Here is a 24,133-nt window from a genome sequence, read left to right as displayed (position 1 = left end):
TTTTGTTTAATTTAATAGTTGCAGATGATTCGTATGAAATATTTTTTTATATTTTGTTTAATTTAATAGTTGCAGATGATTCGTTATCGATTAAATTGCGAATCGATTAAAGTGCGTAACTTTATAAAAATCAAAAGTGCTAAATTTTCCACATGGAAAATTTTCTTTTACGCTAAATCTTTATTATTGAAAATAACTCATTGCAACACAAATAACTTTGCGATTGCTGATGCTGACAAAAGTTTTATTTATAGAATTAATGTTTGTTCGGTATACATTTTTTTTTAAATACTTTCGTTAAATTTATTCAATCTTCAACTGAAAAGTATTTTATGATTTTTATTTACAGAACTATCCTAAATTTTTATTAATATGTATCTTATATATTATAATCTATTTAGTTTCCCCTGGTCTCTCCCGTCTCTCCCAGTCTCTCCCCGTTTCTCTCTGTCTCTCCCGATCTCTCCCCGTCTCTCCCGGTCTCTCCCCGTCTCAATGTGTCAAAATTTCAATAATATTAATGAAAAACTATTTTTTACACTTAAATTATAGCCATCATTTTTGAAACACCGGTAAATCAAACCCCATAAGAACACTCCCGTTTTCAAATGCAACATTGTGTCAAAATTTCAAAACAACCGGTGAAAAACTTACGGAGAACTTAGATATATAAGGAACAAACATTTTACATTTTTATTTATATAGATATAAGCTAACACTAATTAATAACTTGTCATTGTTGATGTTGACGAAAGTGTAGAAAAATGCGCATATAAAAATAACATTTTCAATAAATTTAATTTTCAACTGGAAAGTATTTTACGATTTTATTTAGAGAGTAGTACACACATATGTTATTTGTACACATTAACGTGATTAAAGATCAATTAAAGTAAATTTAAATTTCAACTCCTAGAAATCTTTATTTAATAAAATAAAATTATATAATAATAAAACATTAACATATAGTGTATACATAAATATACAGTTTTTTTAATAACACATTTTTTTAAATAAAAATATTAAAAAATTGCTTTTTTTAATAATAATTTTTATTAATTAATAAAAATGCATTAATCCTATCCACTTTCGTAGATTATCTTTTTAAACATGTAAATTGCCAAATTTTACAAGTGGAAAATATATTTCTTCTATCGTTGTAATTTCATTCAGTTTGTCAATTTCTTGAAATCAAATTTTATTTATTTATTAAACGCCCATGTGTAAAATTTAAGTTCTCACGGATTATCGATAAGTTTTGCGTCGTCATATATATCTCAAACACAAGAAAGACCAGTTTTAACCGCGCTTTAATCAGTCATGGTGTTGAGGATCCAGTCCATGTAATAAGCGACGTTGGTATAGATCCCGGGGAGGAGCTTTCTGTCGCATGGCGTTCTTCCAATAATGGCGACGCCATACTGAACTGTGCGTACGTAGTCGTGTTCATCATATACGTATGAAGTAATCGCTTGCAGAGGCCCGCCGGCGTCACCATTACAGGGATGGTCCACGTCTATTTGACCGCCGGCACATAGTTGTTTGTACCATATATCAGATTGGCTTGAAGATTTTTTCCCGTAAGAAAATATTTTTTTACAGTACTCGTTGGGAACTACATGCAGCTTTACACTTAGAGTTCTGAGCTATGTATGTCTGAGCCAGTCGCTTGTTAAACCCCAGCCGGGCACGTCTACCTATTACCAATTATAAAAGAAGTTTTGAAATAGAAGTACGTTAGACTTTACAAAAAGATACAGATAATTTCACAGTTTTAACAGTTGAGTTGAAATGAAATAAAATGTAACATAAAAAAATGTTTGGTTGGTTTTTTTTTATTATACTTTTTGAATTCCTGATAAAATCCATCGACGAAAATCGATGTTTGCTGTTGGACCAAAGGGTAAACAAATGGGCTTGACATTCTGAGGACTGAAGTCTATGGTATCATTCAATCTGATGAGTGCAATATCGTTTTTATCTTCAAAGGGACTGTAATCTGGATGGCGATAAAATCCATTTTTTTCCATAGCGATATCTTGATACCTTTCAGCACACACCTCGTGCCCGTTTTCGTCTAGTTCACATTCACGTTCCTTGCTTAAATTATAATCTCCTACTCTGACACCTATCACTCTAAAGCCTAAGAAACAATGATTGTCAATCGTACACAAATTTATAGCAGTTATAAGAAACAAGTAAAACTTGAGATATTTAAAATCTCTTTGAACAAATTTCTAAATTTAATCTTCTTTTTGGATATCATAGCAAACTTTTTATCGTATTGTAAAATTTTTATCGTATTGTATACTTGTATGGTATATAAATGTTTCTTACCCGATCGATATTTGCACCGAGCGGCGGTGAGAATGTAACGCGAGGAAATAATTGTGCCGCTACAAAGAATCCACTCTGTAGATCCTTTTGAGAAAGTATCCCTGGTAAAAAATTCGATTAGAAAATGTTAAAATAATTAGAAAAAGATAGGTTTTAACGGAATATTCTATATGTTGTATCTGCAAGAGTAAAAAAAGTATCAACTACAACCACTTTTATAAGCAAAACTGTTGTATTTGCAAATCAGTGCCTTGTAAAAACAATATTTATTCCCAATTGTGAAAAATCTATAATTCTAAAATACTTGACATCCTAAAAATCAGTAATATGTATAATTTTGCAGTAAAAAAGAAATAAAACACGTACATACAATTTGCAAAAAAAATATTTAAAATGTTGCAGATTGCAAAGGATTGCACACCATGTATGCAAAAACGGAAAGAAAGTATATATATTATATATATAATCGATTTTTAACGAAATGGTTCGAATGTATGTATGCAGACATAACTATAATTTTTTTTAGTTAAACTTCAGAATTTATTGTTATTTTTTTAGTGTAAAGGAAAGATGATAAATTTTAAATTAGTGCAATCAACTAAAAAGATTTTTCTTAGTTCTGTCCGCACATACACGTTTTTGTATTCATTCACTTTACAGACATTCATAACTGATTTAGAATTTTTGTACAGTGCATATGAAACGAATAGTTACATCAGCGTTTAGAATCGGATCGTTTCGTTACAGATCAGTTAGATAAAGTTAGTTTTTTTTCCGTTTTTGTATGTATACAGTCCTATATATTTTGCAATATTTTTTATTTGTTTTTATTTGCAAATACAGAGGAAACAACACATAGTAAAACAGTTAAAAACGGATGGAATGCATGTTTTATCCGTTTCTAGTAGAATTCTTACCAGGGATTGTATATTAAATATCTGAGTAGTGCCATCCACGGATATTGGAAGAATTTGGTTTTATTGCCATAGTTCATATTTGGCCCGCACGCTTGATGATCCAACAAACGTAAATTTGGATGATTTGTCACGTTTGGAAAATCCGGAGTATCTTCTAAAATCTCTGTCGTTTCTGTCGCCTGTTGTCGAAGATCAATATATTAACGCGAGGAAAAAAACAACATTTAAATTAATATTTTGTGCAATAAATGCGATGAGTTGACTAATTAGCCGTAAGTGCGGAAAATGAACTTTTGAATCAAAGGCAAAATACTTAATTTTTTAATTAAGGTAGTTATAGCTAGGATAAATTAATTTAAGTTAATATTTTTATTGATAAGTAAATTTGTTCAAATGAAATTTAAATACCTGTTTGCAGCAAACCTTCGGGTAATTGCCCTCGGGACTACATTTGAATCTCTTGATTGTTTGAAAAGTATGTTCTGAAAACTTTTCATTTGGATATTTCCAAAGGTGTCTAAATTCCGGACAATCGAGAATGTTAGTACAATTTTCATTTCTTGAGCAGTTATTTTCTGTAACGGTAAACTCTATTTAATCAATCAATATTATTTAAGCAACAGTTTTGTAAATACAAAATTTAAATTTATTAAAGTTTAGAATGTATCCGACATATTAATTTTTAGAGATATACACATCAAAAAAATCTTAAATTAAAAATTTAAAAAAATTAGGAATATTTAGAAAAATTAGATATAAGTGTAAATTAAAAGTCAGGTGTGTACACAAAGAGAAAGATTTCTTTGGATTTAATAAACAGTTTTGTTCTATTTGAAAGTATATATTTCTTTGGTTTTAATCAATTTTATTAATCTAAAGAAATATGTAATAAAATTTTATTAATACCAAAGAAATATATGCTTTGAAATAGTCGAACAAAATTGTTTACTAAACCTAAAGAAATCTTTATCTCTGCGCACATTTAGTTTTAAACATATTTATTAATTGTATTAATTAATTGTACCAAATGCATGTTTACTATTCAAAATAAAAACAGTGTTTTCTAAAAAGTTTAATTACAAAAAGATATCCATTGTAGAATTTTATTATAAAATAAAAAATCAAATAAGTATTTTTTCTGGTAGGAATATCTGTGTAACGAACTAATACTTAATTAATTACTAACGTGCATTGATTGTTGTTAGAACGAGGGAAAGAATGAATAAGTCGATGAGCATCATTTGTGGTCTTAGTATGTAGTTCTTCTCCAATTAGTCACAAAATTACTTTGTAGTTATATACTTGTTTCTCTTTTTCTCTATTCTTTTCTTCACATATTGTAATTGAAAGAGAATTTTCTTGCTTTATTTTGATGGCTTCCTTATAAAAAAATAGCAATGGCAATCATAAATATTCTAAATAAAGTGTGTTAACATTTTATTTTGCTACTTGTAACAGTCAGCATATGACATACGTCAACAATTTTATAATTTGTTTTGATAATATTTTATTTTTGCAATTGTATACATCGAGAATAATTCAATATGTTTCTACAAATAAAGCGATCGCATTCGCATGCATCAGTCTCACATATACCACTTCTCTTTACGGCCAAAATGTAACATTTTTCTCTTGATCCTTTGATTGATAGCCGAATGAGATTTTTTTAGCAGATTTTTTTGACACTTTGCATATCTACGTTTTTTTGCATCACTAATTTCGAATCTGAATTTAGATTTTGCAAATTTAATATGAGGCATCTGATACGGCCGTTATCAGTTAAGAAATTAGTGAAAATTTGGATATTTTTGCAATAAATTAATTTTTTTAATACAATAGGTTCTTTTACAGATCTAAGATAGAATGATAAAGATAATATCAAAATTAAAAATGGCATATATGTACAATATGGCTGCATGACAAATGTTTCTTACTGCTTCATAGTATTATCCAGATTCAATTGAATTTCTATTTCAAAAATAATACATCTAAACAAAATATCACAAAGGACCATTTATATTGTGAATTTTGTGTAGAACGCGTCTATGTTTTTCGAAATTAAAAACTCTTAGTTTCTAGGGTTAAGCATGTTTGCAGTTCTTGTACTAATATTCCGTGAGTATTTAGTTCTTTAGAGTCATTAGTTCTACAAAGAGTACTGAGATGTGTACTGAAAAACACAGGCTAAGTAAGCCTTTCAAGACCATACTTTCAAACTCAATATGGTCGAAATTACTGATCGGACTATTTATGAATCCAGTATTTTCAATACTCTATTCTATACTACTCTATTTTATACTATAAAACTCATCTATTCTATATTCTATTCTATACTAATAAATATTCTATTCTATACTTAATCAGTACTATTTTCTTGTAATACTTTCTCCCTACGACAAAACACTTACTCAGTTGAAGAATGTGATTGTCTCACTCGCAATTAGCGCCAGATTCTTGTGTCGAATTCGTACTCAGGTCAAGATGGCTCATTAATTAGATTAGTAGTAACCTATTTGTGAATCGCCCAACAACTGAGCTTCTTTGCTACTTGCGAGTTTAATAAATCTGTTGGTTTGGTGAGAAAAATTGTTGATGATAATAGTTATATATGATAATTTCTTATCGATTAAATTGCGAATTGTGCGTGATCGCATAAAAATCGAAAGTGCGAAGTTTTCCACATGGAAAAATTCCTTCCACGCTAAATCATTATCATTGAAAGTAATTCATTGCAACACGAATAACCTTGTAATTGCTGATGCTAATAAAAGTTATATTTATAGGAATAATATTTGTACAGAATAAATTTTTTTCAAAATACATGTTTTTCGATAAATTTATTTGATCTCCAATTGAAAACCACTTCACGATTGTCGGTAATGATCGATCAATTGATCAACGTGATTCGTTGCCGATTAAACCTAAATTGCGCGATTTGTGTGATTCCATAAAAATCAAATAAGCAAAAACTTTTGTTCAGGAAAAATTTCAATGTTGTTTTGCACTTATAAATCTTTATCATTGAGGATAACTCATTGTAACATTAATTAATAACTTTGCCATTGTTAATGTTGACATAAGTGCAGAAAAATAATACGCGTATAAAAATAACGTTTTTGATAAATTTATTTAATCTTTAACTGAAAAGTGTTTCATGATTTTGTTTGGAAAGCTATCGTAAATTTTTGAAAATTTGAAATGTACTCATATTAACGTGATCAAAAATCAATCACAATCAAAGTGAACTTAAGTTGCAATTCCCAAAACTTTATTTAATAAAATATTATTATATAGTAAGACGTTTACATATTGTGTACACACAAATATACAGTAAACATTTTATTTTAATAAAAATATTAAAAAATTGCTATTTTTACAATAATTTTTATTAATTAAAAAATAGTATTAATCTCATCCATTTTTATTATCTTTTTAAACATCTAGATCGCCAAATTTTTAAAGTGAAAGACATTTTTTCTACCGTTGTAATTATATATATATATATATATATATATATATATATATATATATATATATACTCAGTTTGTCAGTTTCTTGAAATCAAATTTTATTTATTTATTAAACGCCCCATATGTAAAATTTAAGTTCTTACAGATTACTGACAAGTTTGCGTTATCATATATATCTCAAACACGAGAAAGGCCAACGTTCCACCATGTTTTAATTGCGCTTTAATCAGTCATAGTGTTGAGGATCCAGTCCATATAATAAACGACGCTGGTATAGACCCCGGGGAGGAGCTTGGTGTCGCATGGGATCCTTCCATAGCTGGTCACGCCGTGCTGGTATGTGAATCTACCCTCATTCGCATGCAGAGGCCCGCCGAGATCACCATTACAAGGATGTTCCACGTCAATTTGACCGCCGGCACATAGTTGCTTATACCGGAAACTACCGTATGTACCGTGAGAATATATTTTTTTACAGTACTCGTTGGGAATTAGATTCAGCCTCACACTTTGGAGTTCTGAACTGCGCATGGTGTCATTCGTCGTCATACCCCAACCGGATACGTCCATCTATTATCAATTAGAAAAAGATACATTTTTTAAATAAAAGTACGTTGACTTTACAAAAAAAAAAGTACAGATAATCTCTGAATTAAAACAAATCTTTTAAAAATGGTTCTCGAAACAATTTGATGTTATTGTAGCAGTTGAGTTAAAATAAAATAAAATATAACATAAAAAAATGTTTGGTTGCTGTTTCTTTATTGTACTTCATCAATCCTGCTAAAAATCCGTCGAGGAAAATCGATGCTTCCATCAAAACTGAAGGGTAGACAAATGGGCTTGATATTCTGAAGATTGAATTTTATGGTATCATTCAATCTGATAAGCGCGATGTCGTTTTCCAGTCCCATTAGATTGAATTCTGGATGGGAATAAAATTTTTCTACATCAAATTCTTGATATCTGTCGGCACACACTTCATGCCCGTTTTCGTCCAGTTCACAATCACGTTCCTTGCTTACATCATAATCTCCTACCCTGACGCCTATCAATCTGAAGTCTGAGAAACAATGACTGTCAATTATCAGGCAAATTTTTATCAGTTATAAAAAACAAATAAAACTTGAAATTTTTTAATCTCTCTAAACTATTTTGAAATTTAATCTTCTTTTTGGATATTATGGCAAACTTTCCAATTTTTGTCACATGGTATACTACATAAATGTTTCTTACTCTTTTGATAATTGCATTGAGCGGCGGTGAGAATGTAGCGCGAGGAAATGATTGTGCCGCTACAAAGAAACCGCTCTTCTGGCTCTCCTTCGATATGTTGGTATTTGAGTAGTGCCATCCACGGATATTGGAAGAATTTGTATGTTTCGCCGTCGTTCATTCTTGTTCCACACTGTTGATTGTCGAAGAAACGTTTATTCGGATGGTTTTCCACGTAAGGAACTTCTGGAAGTTCTCTTCTGGGGGGACCCTGCATTAGAGCGGTAGTTTAGTAGGTCATCTTTGAGAATTTTTTTACATAAGACAAGAAATTTGATCTTTTTAAAAATTTAATGGTCATTTTAGTCCTTTTTGAAGATATAGAAAATAATTTTTTTCTTGCAAAATAATAAAATTAAAACAAATTTATTTATTCTTAAAAATAATGCCTCAGCGCTCAAGTTACTTCTTTGTGTACACTCTGGCACATCTAAATCTTATCAGAAACAAAAAAACCCCAAAATTTAATTTGCACATATTTTTACTTTCAATAAACCTTCCCCAAAAAATAGAAAAAATGCAAAAATAACAAATCTGTAAGACTTAAAAAAAATGTAATTTTCGTAAAAATTCCCCTTTTTTTATACAAAAACCGATTATTTAAACAAATTTTTTATCAATTTTTTTGGTTTATCGACGATGTTGAATTATGTAACTAAATATTTTTGGAAAAAGTCAATTGGTCAGATACTTTTTTCTTTATCGTGTACACAAATTAGACAAACTACATTACAGTAAATCCGTTCAAGTCAAATTTAATTACCTTGTAGCAACAAATCTTCGGGTAGATGCCCTTGGGGCTACATTGCATTCTCTTGATCTTTTGAACAGTTTCTTCTGTAAAGGGCTTATATGGATATGTCCAAAGGTATCTATATTCCCAACAATCGAGAATGTCGACACAATTCTCATAAAATGCGCACTTATTTTCTATAACGATAAATTAATTTAATCAATCAATATTATTTAAACAGCAGTTTCTTATATACAAAATCCAAATTTTATGAAAGTTAGAATGTATCCAGCATATCGATTTGCAGACACATACACATCAAAAGGGTCTTAAATTAAAGACTTAGAAAAAGTACAAGAATAGCAAGATTTAGGAAAATTTTATATAAATGTATATACTGAATTCAGGTGTGTATATTTAGTTTTAAGGATGTTGGTGCCAAAAAAGATTTTCTTAAGAATTGCTTGAAACTTGAAGGACATCTTAATTGCAATGAAATCCACAATTGATTAAAATTTTAGGAAGATGACACATATAAAAATTGAAATAATTAATTTCAAAATTCAATGCTTATACATGTAAGCGTCACTAAGCTATTAAAAAACATCATTTTTAACTTTTTTTTCATTATTTTTATTATTTTCATTTTCAGCTTTTGCTTGTGCGCGGTTAAAGCGGTTTAACTTTTGTAACTGACGGTTCGCATCAACATCCTTAACCATGTTAATTAATTATACCAAATGTATCTTTACAATTCGAAATAAAAGCTTCTTTTAAAAAGTTTAATTACGGAGATGTCCATCATATAATTTTAATATAAAAAAAATGTTTTTTTCTGGTTGGAATACTTGTGTAACGAACTGATATTTAATTAACTACTAACGTGCATCGATTATTGTTAGAGCGAGGAAAAGAACGAACAAGCTGATGAGCATCATTTTTGATCTCAGTAGCTCTTCTCCAATTAGTCTTAAAACACTTCGTAGCTATATACTCCCAGTTCTTTTCTATTTTCTTCACATATCACAGCAAAAGAGATTTTTCTTGTTTTGATTTCCTAATGAAAAAATAGCGATGACAATCATAAATATTCAGAATAAAGTGTGTTAACATTTTATTTTGCTACTTGTAATTCTAATAGTCAGCATGTAACATACTATACGTCAATAATCTTATCATTTAATTTGACGATATGTTGTTTTTGCAATTGTACATACAAGAATAATTTTATATGTTTTTATAAATAATACAATCATATTCGCATGCATTAATCTCACTTACAAGGGAACGGACAGAACTGTCCCTCACCGATTTTAATGAGCTTCGGATATGTTGTAGAACATAAGAAAATATTAGACCCATATTTTTTTTTATCTGCGTATCTCGACGTTTAGGGGTTGAAACCACCCCTCGAAAATAACGCATTTTTTCGTTTTTTGCGAATATCTTTGAAAATATAAGGTTTATGAAAAAATGTTTTATACAAAAGTTTTATGGTATTTTATACACTTTACAATAGTATATTTATATTTTTAAAAAATTTCAAATTTTTGAATTTATCTCACCCCCCACCCCCTTTTTTTAACATTTTAAAAATTTTGTAAGGACAAAAATTAAAGAGCATTAAAAGCCGAATCCACCCATATATAATAACATATGGGTTCCATCATTCTCAATTATTAGCAAAACGAAATAGTAATCTTGCACTATAGGTGCCGCGCTAGAAGTAGTGTTGCGTTATTTCTTTAGTCGCGTCACATTCAATAACTGCCTCTTCTGCGTATATTTTTATATTAAAACATAAAAATGGATTAATCTTAATTATATAATACGCAACGTATTACACGATATAAAGCATAAATGCATATATATAACAAAAGTAGCATATATATACGTATGTGCCTACATACATTTTCATTGTTACAAATGCGAATATAAATTAATATGAAGCAAAATATTTTTTAACATTTAAAACTGCAAATACAACATAACGAAATATATAATATCAAGAGAAAAATATAAAACATAAACTGCAATAATTATTTGCATAATTATATTATTTACACTATATGCACGTAGCACGCTCTGTCTTTATTTTAACTGTCTTAATTTAACTGTGAGTCTTAGGGAAAAAGTTGTAAATTTAAACCAAGCCCAATTCAGGCAAGCCTAAGTTCAAATATTCTAAATAGGCCCTGAATGGGCCCTGAATAGGTTTTAATCCGAAAAGCCTTTATTTTGGATGCCTAAGTAACGCCCGTATGGGGCCAATATTAAATAGGGCATGCCTAGATGAATTTCCACACGGGTTCCTACTAATAATGTAAAGATTAAGCACGTTTGCAGTTCTTGTACTAACATTCCGTGAGTATTTAGTTCTTTAGAGTTATTAGTTCTACAAAGAGTACTGAGAAGTGTACTGAGAAATACAGGCTGAGTTAATACTTTGAAACTCAGTGTGATCGAAATTACTAATCTAACTATTTAGGAATCAAATGTTTTCAATACTTTATTTTATATTATTGATCAGTACTATATTTTCTCGTTATGCTTTCTCGCTACAAGGAAACACTTACTCAGTTGAAGAATGCGATTATCTCATTCGCAATTAGCGTCGATCTTTCGAATTCTTTGCTCGAGATAATTCACTAATCAGATTAGTATTAACCTAGCCGCGAATCGCTAAACGACTAAGCTTCTTTGCTACTTGCAAGTCTAATGAATCTATTGATTTGGTAAAAATAATTGTTGATGATAATTGTTGTCGATGATTCGTTATCGATTAAACGCGAATCGTGCGTGATTTTATAAAAATTGAAATTGCGAAATTTTTCATATGGAAAATTTTCTTCTACGTTAAATCTTTATCATTGAAAATAACTCATTGCAATATGAATAACTTTGTGATTGCTGATGCTGACAAAAGTTTTATTTATAGAAGTAATGTTTGCTTTAATCAAGCGACGTGATGGCGGCGCGATGCCAAGTACATAAAAAATAGTGCCTTGTGACACAAACTTCACTACATAAATGTCGCGGCGCTACTTTATCTGGAATTTAGCTGTCAAATTTACTTTTAATTAAAATATCTCAAAAACAAATAAGAAAATTAAGTTTATTTTTTATTTCACATAATAACGAATCCAATATAGCGTCCAAAGTGGGAAAATTCACTGATTGAATAAAATGTAGTATGCTAAATGACATTCATAATATTATTCCTTGACTTTTGGGAATAAAACATAGTTTATTATCTTCTATTCTTATATTTTAAAATGGCGGATGCAAAATAGCCGTCAAAAATAAAAAAATTTTTTAAATAATTTGTTTTACGTACAAATACTTGTTTTCATGTTTTTAATCCGCAAAATCAGGTCAGCAACCTCCACGTGGTGCACGTTGAGTAATGCTAATGCTGGCAGTACGTCTTGATCCCAATAAATATCTTATTCTATTCATTATTTTAAGAAACTAAAAATAAATTTTATTTTCTTATTTAGTGACCTCAAAAACATAGAAAACGAATACTTGCACGTGATATTCATTACTTTCGTAAATTTATATATATATATAATTTTATATTATTGGCAACTATTTTGCACTTGCATCTTGGAAAATCTTATATAAAATGTTTGGATATATTTGGATTATTATCATTTATTCCAAAATAATGTTATACATTTATTTTCAAATTAAACAGATGAAAATTTAGGTGATAAGTTGTAGCAACAAAGTAATGTACTTTCCAAAATTTTTGTCAATATTTACGCCACTATATTTAATTTCCTGTGTAAAATAAAAAAAAAACAACCACGTATTCTGCAAAAATCAAGGTTTTTTGTTTCGGAAATAATAGTTTCGTTACATTTTGAACTGGAAAACTACTTTTCTAGGCAAAAGATCAATCGATAGTAAAATGTCTGTTTGAAAAAAAATGGGTTAAGTTACATTTCTAGAAAACTCGGTTTAATGGAATGGTATTTAAAGACTAACACGCTTTATTCTAATAAAAGTATAAAAAAAGTTTTTATAAATTAAAAATAATTATCTTTATTTATTAAAACTATGCATTAATGGTATTTATGGATCTTTTTCCTAGACGCCTAAATCGTCTAATTCCGCAAACGCAGATGTTTCTTCTTTGTTTCTACAACTTTACTCTCGTTAGTTTGTTGCAATAAAAATTTACTTATGTATTTATTAAATTCGCGAACTTTAAATTCTTGACATTGTGATTCGAATTATCGCAAATTTGAAAATTTGAAATGTACATAGATATGTTATTTGTCACACATTAACGTGATTAAAAGTCAATCACAATCAAAGTGAACTTAAGTTGTAATTGTCAAAACCTTTATTTAATAAAATAATATTATATAGTAATAAGACATTTACATATTATGTATACAGATATACAGTAAACATTTTATTTTAATAAAAATATTTAAAATTTGCTCTTTTAACAATAATTTTTAATTAGAAAGCTGCACTAATCACATTCACTTTTATAGATCCTCTTTTTAAACATCTAAGTCGCTAAATTTTAAAAGTCAAAGACATTTTTCTTTTATCGTTGTAATTCTACTCAGTTTGTCAATTTCTTGAAATCAAATTTTATCTATTCATTAAACGCCCTATGTATAAAAATTAAATTCATCGTCACGGAATACCGATAGATTTGCATATATCATCATATATATTTCAAACACGAGAAAGATTAACGTTCCACCATTAATCGCGTTTTAATCAGTCATAGTGTTAAGGATCCAATCCATATGATAGGCGACGTTGGCATAAATGTTGGGACGGAGCTTGGTGCCGCATGGATATCTATCCTCGGTCATCACGCCATACTGGACTGTGCGTACGTTGTCGTGTTCATCATATACGTATGTACTAACCGCATGTAAAGGTCCGCCAAGGTCACCATTACAGGGATGTTCCACGTCAATTTGACCGCCAGCACATATTAATTTGTACCATTCTTTTTCATCTGAATAAATAGCTATTTGCCCGTAAAAATTTAATTTTTTACAGTACTCGTTGGGAACTACATTCAGCTTTACACTTAGGAGTTTTAAGCTTTTGATGGGAGCATATGTCGTCATACCCCAGCCGGGCACGTCCACCTATTACCAATTAGAAAAGAAGTTTTGAAATAGAAGTAAATTAGACTTTACAAAAACATACAGATAATCTCTGAATTAAAAGAAATCTATTAGAAATGGTTAACAATGTTTCGGCAAACAATTTAATGTTATTGCAGTCGTTAAGTTACAATAAAATAAAATATAACATTAAAAAACTGTTTGATTGCTTTTTTCTTTATTGTACTTTCTGAATGAATAAATTAGATGAAAAAAAGAATAAATAATTAAAAAAAGATTAAAAATATATTGATTGTTCTCACCCAAGATATTTCTCGACGAAATTGTTTTGCGGTGTAACCGAAGGGTAAACAAATGGGCTTGACATTTGGCAAACTAAAGTCTATGGTATCATTCAACCTGATAAGAGCGATATCGTTTTTCCTTTGAAATCTGGAAGCCTCGTCCGGATAAGTATAAAATCCAGATTTAGCTATATCGAAATCTTGATACCTCTCGGCACACACCTCGCGCCCGTTTTCGTCCACTTCACAATCACGTTCCTTGCTTAGATCATAATCTCCTACCCTGACGCCTATCAATCTGTAGTCTGAGAAACAATGATTGTCAATCGTCACACAAATTTATACCAGTTATAAGAAAAGAGTAAAACTTGAGATATTTAAAATCTCTTTGAACTATTTTTAAATTTAATCTTCTTTTTAGATATTATGCCAAATTATGCTTTACAATTTTTGTCGTACGATATACTTGTATGGTATAAGTGTTTCTTACTTCTCCCTCGATTTCTGCATCGAGCAGAGGTAAGGATGTAGCGTGAGGAAATGATTGTACCGCTACAAAAAAATCTCTCTCGGTCGTTGTCTTGTCGTTCGTCGTACCTGATAAAAATTTGAGTTAGAAACAGTTAAAAACAGTTTAAAAAGATAGGATGTTTAACAGTTTTTAACGGAATCCTATACATTGTACTTGCAAGTTTAAAGAAAAAACTCAATTACTATCCGTTTCTATTAGCAACATTATTGTATTTGCAAATGCAGCCAGAAATTGCAACGGCGCGTAACTGTACGTATTGGTAATCAATCCGTATATCAATATTTATAAGTTTTTAAGAGAAATAAATCCTGTTTATTTTTGTTTGCATCCTGCATGCATTAGATATGCTGTCTGCAATAACGAACGCTATGTCCATCTGCATTTGATTCAATTTATAGGAATTTATAATTACGGATACGATTTTCGTCCGTTTGTGTTCACATCCTAAACGCATCGATTGTAGACATTTATCCATATTTGTAAATTGCCCATCTGCCTCTGCTTGCAATGTCAACTTATAGGAATCTGTTTATAATTACGTATACGATTTTTGTCCGTTTCTATTCATATCGTAAATGCACCGTGTAAAATATTTTTTATTAATTGCAAAAAATTCTTAATTGTAAAAAACTTGAAATCCCAAAATTCCGCCAAATTTGCAAAAACTAATATTTAAAATGTTGCAGATTGCAAGAATCTACATATATATGCCCTGATAGGAAGATTTTACAAACATTGCAAAATAATGGCATCAAAAATTGTGCTATGATGATTCGCCATAACGCAATAGTCTTGTCAGAACATACTTCTTTAAATAATATTTGTTAATGATTAGACAAATATAATTTAAAACAAATATTTTGCAATTATTTCAGCATTTAAAATTATCACATTATAATCTTTAACATTTTCGCAATACAATGTAGCAATAATACAGCCATAATAACGTGCAATATTTACAGCATTTAATCTTCAATATTTAATTCAAAACTAATATCAAAAGGTATTATAACAAAGTTAACAAACATCGCTTGTTTAACAGACATTTAATACCCATTTGAAAGGGGCACTTTATTTGACAGATTAGTTGCGCCCGTCGGAGTTTATTTCATTGATAATCTGCAACATTTTTTATCCGTTTCTATCTGTAAATGTAGAGAAAGAAATAGTAAAACAATTAAAAACGGATGAAATACATGTTTTATCCGTTTCTAACGAGATTTCTACCAGTCATCATCGTATCCTTGATATCTGAGCAGTGCTATCCAGGGATACTGATTAAATTTGGTTTTATTGTCGTAATCCACATTTAACCCGCACGCTTGATGATCCAACAAACGTAAATTCGGATGGTTCATCACATATGGAAAATCTGGAATATCTTCTAAGGTCTCTGTTGTTTCTGTCTGTTGTTGAAGATCAATATATTAACACGAGGAAAAAAGCAACATTTCTAAATTAAGTTAGTTATAGCTAAGTTAAATTATTTTAAGTTAATGTTTTTATCGATAAGTAAATCCATTCAAATCAAATTCAATTACCTGATTGCAGCAAATCTTCGGGTAAGTGCCCTTAGGGCTACATTGCAAACTTTCGATCGTTTGATAAGTTTCTTCTATAAAGTCATCATATATAAATTTATTATATTTTATCTATGTTAAATTATATTTGTATTACTCACATGCTACTTTATTTATATTATTAAATATTAATATATTTTTTTAATAAAGTCTTTCTCAATTGATCCCCATTTATTTATCATTTCATCAATATTCCAATAAAAATTTATAATGTGTAATAATATTAAAAAAATTTTTTTACTTTCTATACATTTTGCAATATTTCATAAGAAAAATTATGATTTATTTTTAATATATTAAAATGTATTGAAAATCTTGATAATACGTATATAATAAAAATTCATAACGTGTAATATTTTAAAAAGTTTTTGTGATTTTTTTTATATATGCAAAGTTATATTTCACAATATTACATTGCATTTTATACGAAAATAATAAAAAAATATTGAGATATTAGATATTATAAATTTTTATAGAAATATTGATAAAATAATAATGAAACAGAGTCAACTGAGATATTTTCAAATACATTTCAGTAAAATATATCCATCAGGATTTGCATCCTGATTTTATTGCGCGAAATTGATTAATGCGTCTGCCGATTGGCAGATAGGCAACTTAACATCATGATCTGTAGGTTACGGAAACATTCTATACCTGTCCAAAGATTAGTCCAAAAGTGTCTATGTTCCGGACAATCGAGAATGTCGATACATTTACCTGGGCAGTTATTTTCTGTAACAATAAATTCAATTTCATCAATTAATATTATTTAAGCAGTAGTTATGTAAATACAAAATTCAAATTTTTTCAAAGTTTAAAATGTATCCGACATATTGATTTTCAGAAATATACACATCAAAAAAATCTCAAATTAAAGAATTGGCAAAATTAAGAAAATAGGAATATTTAGAAAAATTTGATATAAATGTACATTAAAAATCAGGTGTATACACAGAGAGAAAGGTTTCTTTAGATTTAATAAACAGTTTTGTTCGATTATTCCAAAACATATACTTTTTTAGTTTTAATCAATCCTATCCTATCCTATCTAAAAAAAGGCATGTAAAGTCAATTGCTCGCATTTCTCGAAAATCATTGTTGTCGCTTTTCCGCGATGCCAATTGGTTCTCTCGCTGCGCTTACTTCGTGTTGCAAGAGTAGCTGTCATTGCAATTGAATTTTGACAGCTGTCAAATTTATATAAATATTATCTATACATTTATTGTTGTAATTTATTTTTAAAAGGTAAAAAATAAAAAGTTAAGTAGCGCGCGCGAAGCACGCGTCTGTGGTGTCTAGTGGTATATAAACTTGAAATATTTTTTATATTCTTTGATAATAATGGTATAAATAGAAGTGAGCAAGGAGTGAGCGAGTGAGCGAGGGTGCGAGTGAGCGAGAAGTGAGCCGGGAGTGAACCGGGAGTGAGCCGGGAGTGAGCCGGGAGTGAGCCGGAAGTGAGCCGGGAGTGAGCCGGGAGTGAGCCGGGAGTGAGCCGGGAGTGAGCCGGGAGTGAGTCGGGAGTGAGCAAGGAGTGAGCCGAGAGTGAACCGGGAGTAAGCCGGAAGTGAGCCGGGAGTGAGCCGGGAGTGAGCCGGGAGTGAGCCGGGAGTAAGCCGGGAGTGAGCCGGGAGTGAGCCGGGAGTGAGTCGGGAGTGAGCAAGGAGTGAGCCGGGAGTGAACCGGGAGTAAGCCGGGAGTGAGCCGGGAGTGAGCCGGGAGTGAGTCGAAAGTGAGCGAGAAGTGAGCCGGGAGTGAACCGGGAGTAAGCCGGGAGTGAGCCGGGAGTGAGCCGGGAGTGAGCCGGGAGTGAGCGAGGAGTGAGCCGGGAGTGAACCGGGAGTAAGCCGGAAGTGAGCCGGGAGTGAGCCGGGAGTGAGCCGGGAGTGAGCCGGGAGTGAGCCGGGAGTGAGCCGGGAGTGAGCCGGGAGTGAGCCGGGAGTGAGCCGGGAGTGAGCCGGGAGTGAGTCGAAAGTGAGCGAGAAGTGAGCCGGGAGTGAACCGGGAGTAAGCCGGGAGTGAGCCGGGAGTGAGCCGGGAGTGAGCCGGGAGTGAGCGAGGAGTGAGCCGGGAGTAAGCCGGGAGTGAGCGAGGAGTGAGCGAGGAGTGAGCGAGTGAGCGAGGGTGCGAGTGAGCGAGGAGTGAGCGAGGAGTGAGCGAGTGAGCGAGGGTGCGAGTGAGCGAGGAGTGAGCCGGGAGTGAACCGGGAGTAAGCCGGGAGTAAGCCGGGAGTGAGCCGGGAGTGAGCCGGGAGTGAGCCGGGAGTGAGTGAGGAGTGAGCCGGGAGTAAGCCGGGAGTGAGCCGGGAGTGAGTGAGGAGTGAGCCGGGAGTAAGCCGGGAGTGAGCGAGTGAGCGAGGGTGCGAGTGAGCGAGGAGTGAGCCGGGAGTGAACCGGGAGTAAGCCGGGAGTAAGCCGGGAGTGAGCCGGGAGTAAGCCGGGAGTGAGCCGGGAGTGAGCCGGGAGTGAGCCGGGAGTGAGCGAGGAGTGAGCCGGGAGTAAGCCGGGAGTGAGCGAGGAGTGAGCGAGGAGTGAGCGAGTGAGCGAGGGTGCGAGTGAGCGAGGAGTGAGCGAGGAGTGAGCGAGTGAGCGAGGGTGCGAGTGAGCGAGGAGTGAGCCGGGAGTGAACCGGGAGTAAGCCGGGAGTAAGCCGGGAGTGAGCCGGGAGTGAGCCGGGAGTGAGCCGGGAGTGAGTGAGGAGTGAGCCGGGAGTAAGCCGGGAGTGAGCGAGTGAGCGAGGGTGCGAGTGAGCGAGGAGTGAGCCGGGAGTGAACCGGGAGTAAGCCGGGAGTGAGCCGGGAGTGAGCCGGGAGTGAGCCGGGAGTGAGCGAGGAGTGAGCCGGGAGTAAGCCGGGAGTGAGCGAGGAGTGAGCGAGGAGTGAGCAAGTGAGCGAGGGTGCGAGTGAGCGAGGAGTGAGCCGGGAGTAAGCCGGGAGTGAGCCGGGAGTGAGCCGGGAGTGAGTCGAGAGTGAGCGAGGAGTGAGCCGGGAGTGAACCGGGAGTAAGCCGGGAGTGAGCCGGGAGTGAGCCGGGAGTGAGCCGGGAGTGAACCGGGAGTAAGCCGGGAGTGAGCCGGGAGTGAGCCGGGAGTGAGCCGGGAGTGAGCGAGGAGTGAGCCGGGAGTGAACCGGGAGTAAGCCGGGAGTGAGCCGGGAGTGAGCCGGGAGTGAGTCAAAAGTGAGCGAGAAGTGAGCCGGGAGTGAGCGAGGAGTGAGCCGGGAGTAAGCCGGGAGTGAGCGAGGAGTGAGCGAGGAGTGAGCGAGTGAGCGAGGGTGCGAGTGAGCGAGGAGTGAGCCGGGAGTGAACCGGGAGTAAGCCGGGAGTGAGCCGGGAGTGAGCCGGGAGTGAGCGAGGAGTGAGCCGGGAGTAAGCCGGGAGTGAGCGAGGAGTGAGCCGGGAGTGAGCCGGGAGTGAGCCGGGAGTGAGCGAGGAGTGAGCCGGGAGTAAGCCGGGAGTGACCGAGGAGTGAGCGAGTGAGCGAGGGTGCGAGTGAGCGAGGAGTGAGCCGGGAGTGAACCGGGAGTAAGCCGGGAGTGAGCCGGGAGTGAGCCGGGAGTGAGCCGGGAGTGAGCCGGGAGTGAGCCGGGAGTGAGCGAGGAGTGAGCCGGGAGTAAGCCGGGAGTGACCGAGGAGTGAGCGAGTGAGCGAGGGTGCGAGTGAGCGAGGAGTGAGCCGGGAGTGAACCGGGAGTAAGCCGGGAGTGAGCCGAGAGTGAGCCGGGAGTGAGCAAGGAGTGAGCGAGGAGTGAGCGAGTGAGCGAGGGTGCGAGTGAGCGAGGAGTGAGCCGGGAGTGAACCGGGAGTGAACCGGGAGTATGCCGAGAGTGAGCCGGGAGTGAGCCGGGAGTGAGCCGGGAGTATGCCGAGAGTGAGCCGGGAGTGAGCCGGGAGTGAGCCGGGAGTGAGCCGGGAGTGAGCGAGGAGTGAGCCGGGAGTAAGCCGGGAGTGAGCCGGGAGTGAGCGAGGAGTGAGCCGGGAGTGAGCCGGGAGTGAGCCGGGAGTGAGCCGGGAGTGAGCCGGGAGTGAGCGAGGAGTGAGCCGGGAGTGAGCCGGGAGTGAGCCGGGAGTGAGCGAGGAGTGAGCCGGGAGTAAGCCGGGAGTGACCGAGGAGTGAGCGAGTGAGCGAGGGTGCGAGTGAGCGAGGAGTGAGCCGGGAGTGAACCGGGAGTAAGCCGGGAGTGAGCCGGGAGTGAGCCGGGAGTGAGCCGGGAGTGAGCCAGGAGTGAGCGAGGAGTGAGCCGGGAGTAAGCCGGGAGTGACCGAGGAGTGAGCGAGTGAGCGAGGGTGCGAGTGAGCGAGGAGTGAGCCGGGAGTGAACCGGGAGTAAGCCGGGAGTGAGCCGAGAGTGAGCCGGGAGTGAGCCGGGAGTGAGCCGGGAGTGAGCGAGGAGTGAGCCGGGAGTGAGCCGGAAGTGAGCCGGGAGTGAGCCGGGAGTGAGCCGGGAGTGAGTCGGGAGTGAGCGAGGAGTGAGCCGGGAGTGAGCCGGGAGTGAGCGAGGAGTGAGCCGGGAGTAAGCCGGGAGTGACCGAGGAGTGAGCGAGTGAGCGAGGGTGCGAGTGAGCGAGGAGTGAGCCGGGAGTGAACCGGGAGTAAGCCGGGAGTGAGCCGGGAGTGAGCCGGGAGTGAGCCGGGAGTGAGCGAGGAGTGAGCCGGGAGTAAGCCGGGAGTGAGCAAGGAGTGAGCGAGGAGTGAGCGAGTGAGCGAGGGTGCGAGTGAGCGAGGAGTGAGCCGGGAGTGAACCGGGAGTATGCCGAGAGTGAGCCGGGAGTGAGCCGGGAGTGAGCCGGGAGTGAGCGAGGAGTGAGCCGGGAGTGAGCCGGGAGTGAGCCGGGAGTGAGCCGGGAGTGAGCCGGGAGTGAGTCGGGAGTGAGCGAGGAGTGAGCCGGGAGTGAGCCGGGAGTGAGCCGGGAGTGAGCGAGGAGTGAGCCGGGAGTAAGCCGGGAGTGAGCGAGGAGTGAGCGAGGAGTGAGCGAGTGAGCGAGGGTGCGAGTGAGCGAGGAGTGAGCGAAGAGTGAGCGAGGAGTGAGCGCGTGAGCGAGCTGGCGAGTGAGAGAAGAGTGAGCGAGGAGTGAGCGAGTGAGCGAGGGGTGAGCGAGTGAGCGAGGAGTGAGCGAGAAGTGAGCCAGTGAATGACTGAGTGTGTGAGTGAGTGAGTGAAAAAGGGTGCAAGGAAGGGAGCAAACGAGCGAACGTAACTAGATAAATATGTAGCTAGGTAGCTAGATAGCTAGGTAGCTAGATAGCAGTAAGTATGCAAGTAGGTATGTATGTTGGTATGTATGTATGTAGGTAGGTATGTAGGTATGTATGTATGTATAATTAAACTTTAAATTTTTTTATTTAAAATTGCAGAAGACGTTTGATTAATGTAAATGAAAGATAGAGAAAATCAAATTGCAATTATTATTATTTTTAAAGTAAAAAGTCAAATAGCGCGCGCGCAGCGCGCGCTTGTAATGTTCTAGTTTTATTAAATTAAAAAAAATATGTTTAAAATTTAGTAAAAAGAAATATATCCATTGAAATAGTCGAACCAAACTTTTTATTAAATATAAAAGAAATTTTTCTCTCTATATTTAGTTTTAAACATATTAATTAATTGTATTAATTAATTGTATTAATTAATTGTACCAAATGTCTTTTTATGATTTGAAATAAAAACAAAGTTTTCTAAAAAATTTAGTTACAAACATATCCATCGTAGAATTTTAGTATTAAAAAAAAAGTTTTTTTTCTGGTTAGAATACTGTGTAACAAACTGATATTTAATTAATTACTAACGTGCATCAATTATTGTTAGAGCGAAGAAAAGAACAAACAAATTGATGAGCATCATTTTTGATCTCAGTATGTAGCTCTTCTCCAATTAGTCTCAAAAACACTTCGCAGCTTATAATTTTTTCCCTTCTTCTCTCTTGTTTTCTTCACATATCACAGCGAAAAAGATTTTTCTTGTTTTGGTTTCCTGACGAAAAAATAACGATGACAATCATAAATATTCAGAATGAAATGTGTTAACATTTTATTTTGCTACTTGTGATTGTAATAGTCAGCATATGACATACGTTAATAATCTTATCATTTGTTTTGAGGATATGTTATTTTTGTAATTGTATACATACATCGAAAATAATTCAATATGTTTCTATAAATAAAACGATCGTATTCGCATGCATTTGCCAAATTTGCATGCCAAAACTTAAATGTAACATTTTTCTTTTAATCTTTTAATTGATTGCCGAATGAGGTTTTCTTAAACATATTTTCTTGACATTTTGCATACCTACGTTTTTTTGGATTACTGATTTCAAATCTGAATTCAGATTTTGCGAATTTAATAGAGAGATTTAATATGACCGTTATCAGCTAGAAAATTAGTAAAAGTTGGGATATTTTTACAATAAATTTATTTTTTAATAGATTCTTTTGCAGATCTAAGAATGGAATGATAAAGATAATATTAAAATTTTTTTAATGGCATATATGTACAATATATGCCATTAAAAAAATTTTAATATTATCTTTATCATTCCATTCTTAATTTCCATTTGTCAAGGCTGCTTGACAAATATGGTTTACTGCCTCGTAGCATTATCAAGATTTATGAATTTTTATCTCAAAAATAATATATCTAAATAAAATATTACAAAGAACCATTTATATTTTGTAAATTTTATGTAGAATACGGTTATGTTTTTTAAAACTTAAAACATTCAGTTTCTAATATTTCTATCCACCATGTTGAATCCGCCATTAAAACTTTTTAGTTTTTACCTTAGATTAGTAATCAGCGACCCAAAAAATCCATTATACTTAAAAAAGTTCAAGTTTAATTTTAGAATTTAGAAAAATCAATTTTTATTAATTTAAATTATTATAAACAATTACTAAGGTACAATTAAATGCAAAAAACTTTGAAAACATCTAAACTAAGTATTTCTGTACCCGAAAAGTTAAACATTATCATTAGTATATTAATAATAATCTTTATAATATAAAAATAAAAAAAAATAAACGAGAAATATATTTTGCACTGGCAATGAATGGGTTAAGCATGTTTGCAGTTTTTGTACTAATATTCCGTGAGTATTTTATTCTTGATCAGTTTTATTTTCTCATATGCTTCTTTGCTATAATAAAATACTTACTTAGTTGAAGAATGCGATTGTTTCACTCGCAATTAGCGCCAGACTCTCGTGTCGAAATCGTACTCAAGCCAAGATGGCTCACTATTATCAGACCAGTATTAACTTAATTACTATCTACAAATCACCAAACGACTAAACTTCTTTGCTACTTGCGAGTCTAATAAATCCGTTGGCTTGGTAAGAATAATTGTTGATGATAATAGTTGGCGATGATTTGTTATCGATTAAACTGCGAATTGTGCGTGATTTCATAAAAATCAAAAGTGCGAAGTTTTCCACATGGAAAATTCCTTCCACGCTGAATCTTTATTATTGAAAATAACTTATTGCAACACGAATAACTGTGTGACTGCTGATGCTGACAAATGTTATGTTTATAGGAATAATGTTGTACGGAGTAAATTTTCCTAAAAATACATGTTTTTGATTAATTTATTCAATCTTTAACTAAAAAGCATTTTATAATTCTTATTTAGAGAACTGTCGTTTTTTATTGTGTATCTTATATATTGTAATCTATTTACATTAAAAATTTAATGTTAAATTTATATACTGTAATTTATATATATTTATATAAATATTTATATAATTTATATATATTTTTATATATTCTTTAAATTTCTTAGAGTTAAAATACTGTCACTACAATTTTTCAAGTGATTTTTTATTGAATATAAGATCTAAAATTTAATAGAGTAAATTTTTAACTTGTATTCAAGTGCAAAATTATTCAAAAAATTGTAGTGAC

The 24,133-nt window shown here is 34.8% G+C and overlaps 3 protein-coding genes across 4 annotated transcripts; all 3 read right to left on the bottom strand.

The window, feature by feature from the left end:
* Positions 1-1,497: 1,497 nt before the first annotated feature.
* LOC105835943 (serine protease easter) lies at positions 1,498-5,801 on the bottom strand. The gene is made up of 7 exons (XM_012679617.3): positions 5,663-5,801; positions 4,441-4,634; positions 3,663-3,829; positions 3,255-3,433; positions 2,338-2,438; positions 1,845-2,143; positions 1,498-1,697 (listed from the first exon to the last, which is right to left on the bottom strand). The coding sequence occupies exons 2-7, from the start codon at positions 4,493-4,495 to the stop codon at positions 1,647-1,649; spliced, it is 852 nt and encodes a 283-aa protein (XP_012535071.2). The 5' UTR covers positions 4,496-4,634; positions 5,663-5,801; the 3' UTR covers positions 1,498-1,646.
* Positions 5,802-6,801: 1,000 nt separating this feature from the next.
* On the bottom strand, positions 6,802-11,444 carry LOC105835947 (serine protease grass). Of its 2 annotated transcripts, XM_028192339.2 has the most exons (6): positions 11,309-11,444; positions 9,616-9,789; positions 8,763-8,929; positions 7,961-8,210; positions 7,495-7,787; positions 6,802-7,294 (listed from the first exon to the last, which is right to left on the bottom strand). In XM_028192339.2, exons 2-6 carry the CDS (start codon positions 9,668-9,670, stop codon positions 6,947-6,949), a joined length of 1,113 nt encoding a protein of 370 aa, XP_028048140.1. In that variant the 5' UTR covers positions 9,671-9,789; positions 11,309-11,444; the 3' UTR covers positions 6,802-6,946. The 2 variants fall into 2 exon arrangements, with proteins under 2 accessions (XP_028048140.1, XP_028048141.1); XM_028192340.2 differs by lacking the exon at positions 9,616-9,789.
* Positions 11,445-13,302: 1,858 nt separating this feature from the next.
* LOC105831979 (serine protease easter) lies at positions 13,303-23,547 on the bottom strand. The gene is made up of 8 exons (XM_012672530.3): positions 23,386-23,547; positions 22,019-22,202; positions 16,894-16,971; positions 16,198-16,271; positions 15,884-16,062; positions 14,615-14,721; positions 14,143-14,429; positions 13,303-13,861 (listed from the first exon to the last, which is right to left on the bottom strand). The coding sequence occupies exons 2-8, from the start codon at positions 22,071-22,073 to the stop codon at positions 13,475-13,477; spliced, it is 1,167 nt and encodes a 388-aa protein (XP_012527984.2). The 5' UTR covers positions 22,074-22,202; positions 23,386-23,547; the 3' UTR covers positions 13,303-13,474.
* Between the last annotated feature and the right edge of the window lie 586 nt (positions 23,548-24,133).

The sequence above is a fragment of the Monomorium pharaonis genome, chromosome 1, assembly GCF_013373865.1.
Source record: "Monomorium pharaonis isolate MP-MQ-018 chromosome 1, ASM1337386v2, whole genome shotgun sequence".
Lineage (NCBI taxonomy): Eukaryota > Metazoa > Arthropoda > Insecta > Hymenoptera > Formicidae > Monomorium > Monomorium pharaonis.
The sequence above is the reverse complement of the archived record's forward strand: the minus strand, read 5'-3'. Positions and strand labels throughout refer to the sequence as shown.